Source organism: Cryptotermes secundus, unplaced genomic scaffold, assembly GCF_002891405.2.
Source record: "Cryptotermes secundus unplaced genomic scaffold, Csec_1.0 scaffold17, whole genome shotgun sequence".
NCBI lineage: Eukaryota > Metazoa > Arthropoda > Insecta > Blattodea > Kalotermitidae > Cryptotermes > Cryptotermes secundus.
Window position 1 is genome coordinate 32,539 of NW_019729207.1, and position 4,321 is coordinate 36,859.

Below are 4,321 nucleotides of genomic sequence, written 5' to 3' on the forward strand. Positions count from 1 at the left end.
TGCCAATCTTCATTCCACCAATTGCTCCACAATCACCCTCACCTATCATCTTGGGCTGGTACAATAGGCCAGAAGTGGCCACAGAACAAGGGACTTAGTCCCACCCCACTAGCAATAAAAAAAGTTGGAAGATGCAAGCCAGGCATTCACCCCCCCCCCCCTATTTTGATTTTTTGGGGGGGAGAGGGAAATATATATTGTGACATGCCTGCTCAAAGCCAGGATTGTGGAGCCAGAAGAGATGGCCATTTGTTAGGGAATGACTGGTAAACACATTTCCAAGGCAATGAATACACCAATGCAACAACAGTGTAACTGTTGGAAGCTATTTTCTCTGCAGTCCGTGCAGAGGCTGTATAAAGAGAGTCTAAGGCCGTTTGAGTGACTAAGCTGCCATTGTAGAATAGGATAAGTAAATAGATATGATATGCTTTACTAAGCCTGGACTGATAGAGGACTTGTATATATTACACTATGAAGAAGTTTCAATAACATACTATATGTGTGATTCATACATATAATGAAAGGCCAAGCATATTCATACGAGATAAACCCATCCTCTCGTCAGAGAGGATGTTACGTGAGGACTATGAACACAAGGGTTCAGTTACAAAAAAATCTCTCGTCATGATCCTCAAGAGGCTTGGTGCCAAGACAAACCAACTGACGGTAATCCACCAGTTGTAAAATGACTGTGACTTTAAGACAGCTTTGAGTTGAAAGTTGAGTGCCAGCCTGTGATAGCAAATGGTGGCCAGACACAGCTAGGCAGGCAATGGCCAGGAGTTGTGGCCATGAGCAGCTATGAGACAGTCGGCAGAAGGAAATGTGAACACAGAAGCTGAGAAATCTACATTATTGGGAGCCATTACCAGGCAACCATTACAGATGACAAACGGAAAATACTTAGTTCATGTGATAGTGAATTGTAAAGGGTGTGAATTGGCAACAGCAATGCAGCTACTAGTAGTTACATGTTGTAAGAGATCAATAAATCTAATTACCAATCCAAACCCCATGTCTAGTCACTTAACACATGAAAATATAAATAAATCTAAAAAATAAAAGCAAATAGGCCAAATATTAATACCAAAAGTTATAACAATTACTTTTAAAAAGAGTTATACTTCTAGCCTGAACAGAAAATCATTTTAATAACTTATTAACAAAATCAGCCTAAATTTTCTCAACTTCCAAATCTTCTGAATACCCTCTTATAAAAAGTGACCTAATGGCACCCACGGCAAGATATAAACCATTTGATTCCAGCGGAGTGTTTATTGTTGTTGCATTACAATGCAGCATTTGAAGGAAGGTATCCTTGCTTGCTCGCGGATTCTTCACAAGGCCCATATAGCCCATCTCTCAGTGGATGTCCTGGAACAGCTTTGCTGGGAATGCCTCGCCCGTCCACCAGCCAGCCTGGACTCTGTGCCTCACGATTTACATTTCTTTGGACCACTGAAGGACAACAATGGTGACACACTCCACTGAGATGAGAGTAGAAGCCGAGCTTCAACAATGGATGCAAACAGACCCCTGATTTATTCTCTGTAGGAACAGAACATGTGGGGCACTGGTGGAATAAGTGCCTAAAGTGCTCCAATAATCACATGAGGGGAAACACAAAACACAAAACACAAGCTTTCCGCACTATTCCTTGATCTATTAGGCATTAATGCAAACATGGTACCAGCATAATACATCCTTGGATAAGATTTAAAAGTAAGATCTAAAAGTTTGTGTGATGGTACAATAGCACAAATATTATGTTCTTAGACATTATCCATCATCTTGTCTTTATCTAAAAACTGTCCTGTTTATTTTTCAATACACAACGTTTCAGAGGCTGGATTCTGACTTCGTCTTCAGGTAAAACCTACTCAGTTGGGCCAAATCAACAGAGCTAGTCCTTATCTCCTACCTCTATGATTGGACCCAACTGAGTAGGTTTTACCTGAAGACGGAGACAGAATCCAGTCTCCGAAATGTATTTTGAAAAATAAATAGGACAGTCTTTGGATAAAGACAAGATGGTAGATAAGTTCCAAAACATAATATTTGTACATCCTTGGATGTTACTAAGCACCCTCCATATTTACAGACATGAAAAATACTTGAAAGGAATATTAAACAGCAAAATAAAATGTGTATTTTACTTTCTCCCCATCCACAAGTCTGATGTTCTTAAAAATGATTTAAAGAGGAAGAATTTTTGTGCTGTGTCACTTCACAATCTCACTGCCACTGGACTCATTCTGAAGCTCAGTACACACTTTAATATCGCACTTCCTTTGATGGAAATTGCTGGCTGACCATTCACGAGAGGTGAAGACACGCAGAAGTACAGTACTGTAGAGGTGGAGGGGAAGGAACATGTAGGGAGAAGGGGAAATTTATATTTCATTTGTGCAATTTTGCCATGTGCCATTTTTTTTTATGGTGGAGGAACACAACTGTCATATAAATTAATTAATATTTGTATCTTTACATTCACATTTCACATTCTGAAGGCACCTGGTTCAGATCTAAGCTACAATTTATTTGTGACCTAGCTTTCTGTGATTTTCCTCAATCATGCATAAAATCTAGAATAATTTCTTAAAAGCAGTTAGTTTTCCAAGTGAGTACCTTCTTCTTTACCTCCCCCCACTCCTGTCCATCTTGTTCCCCTTGTTCCTGTCACAACATGAAGTTGTTTTAGAGGACCCCATCCACACATTTTTTAATGCGCCCACATTTTAGGCAATTCTTTCCCATTGAGGTAACAGTATTTCAAAATGTGCAGGGAATGTATTTCAGCATGCCACTTTTCAGTTGAAGCTGTGACTCACTATGCTCTTTTTATGCTGTTTGACTGTGACAAAGTTAATTTAATACTTCATCCACAAAACTGTGGACTAGTGTGATCACAATCATTAGTGAATCTATAAGGATTCTGGATTCTATTCAAGAGTGACATCAAAAGAGGATACAAGTGCTGTGAGCATAGGTGTTTAAGCTGTAATCAAGGATGCTTCAAGTTCTGTTGACCTGTTAACAGTTTATTCACAATAAATATGGCTCTGACTTCAACATCATCCACATCTACAGAAGAGCTGTAGGAAAAATGGAGAACTTGGTTCAGATGTGTCAGCACGTCTGAAAATGCAAAGAAATTGGACAGTACAAGGCGGTACACGGGATATGGTTGAAAGAGATGGCGGAAAAGGCATAATTACAAGTTTTCAATTACAGGATTCGTAACATTACCAAATGAAACATAACCTAAAAGAATGCACGCCACTTCACTAGAAGTTTTTTTTTTCTTTCTTTTCTTTTCAGCTGGGCCTCATCCGATTAGCTTTCATTTGTTGGTTCATAATCCACGGGCTGATATAAAAATGTGAAATAATCACGCAACAAATACACAGGGAATGTAGCTAAGACATGACTGTTATAACCAATATATTACCAGCTATTTCACATCTACTCTACGCTGCATACGACACATATTCACCGTTTCTTACGAAGTTGCAAATTAATGGCACTATTACATAATGGTTAACATAACAGTTTAGTCCACTTCTGTTTCCTGATGTGGAATAATGAATATACTTTGCAAATCCCAGCTCAGCACACATAATTTTTTAATTACCTGCTGGGTACTGAAATCAAATCCCAAGTAAGTTGATTCGTCACACTTGCTCATCGTCCTTTACGGTAACTGTTCGTAAACTTCCGAAATACGCCTCACTACCAAAACCTCGCGCTTATAACCTTTACAACCCACTTCACACCACGGATTACTACTATCAGCACTTCCTGCGGTCCATCCTTGACATCCTTGAAGCCTATAACGCCTATAATGCCCGTAATCATAATATGCTCTGCCAGTTTCACGGTTTGATGGTAAACACGACTCTCTTCTCCACCAAAATTTTCGCCGTAGATTTATTTCCAGGTATTTGCCCTCCGCTGGTGTAACCATCTTCTGATAAATACTGATGTTATTTCAGACATGTTTATCGTCTTCAGTTCTTTAAACATATCGTTTTGGAAACAACATGTCTCGGAGTCATCCAGTGTAGTTGATACAGACAGCCCTTTCCAACGGTTCCAACCGAATAGAAACTTTTCTCACTCCCATCTACTACGAATATATCCAGCGTCCAAAATGCGTCTATGAAAACTCAAGGCGACGGACAATTTCAAAATAAAAGCCATTTACTTACTCATGGAGCTGAGCCCTTCTTGAGGAGCCGCCAATTCTGCAGATACTCAAGAATTTCCCAGCATTTTATGGAACCCAAAGGTTCATTACCTTCTTCACAAGAACGAC

General features: G+C 39.5%; 1 protein-coding gene across 4 annotated transcripts in view; it reads right to left on the minus strand.

Annotated features, from left to right (window-relative positions):
- The window catches only part of LOC111865341 (xylulose kinase), a 32,356-nt gene extending 28,347 nt beyond the window's left edge, over positions 1 to 4,009 (minus strand). Inside the window, exons 1-2 of one of the 4 annotated variants that reach the window (XM_023853265.2) lie at positions 3,638 to 4,001; positions 1,243 to 1,461 (exon numbers count right to left, since the gene is read on the minus strand). In XM_023853265.2, coding sequence (XP_023709033.1) covers positions 1,243 to 1,362 — 120 coding nt within the window. In that variant the 5' untranslated portion in view covers positions 1,363 to 1,461; positions 3,638 to 4,001. Of the gene's footprint in view, positions 1 to 1,242; positions 1,514 to 3,637 lie in introns of all 4 variants that reach the window. The other 3 variants (XM_023853264.2, XM_023853269.2, XM_023853267.2) reach the window with 3 other exon arrangements.
- Positions 4,010 to 4,321: the final 312 nt, after the last annotated feature.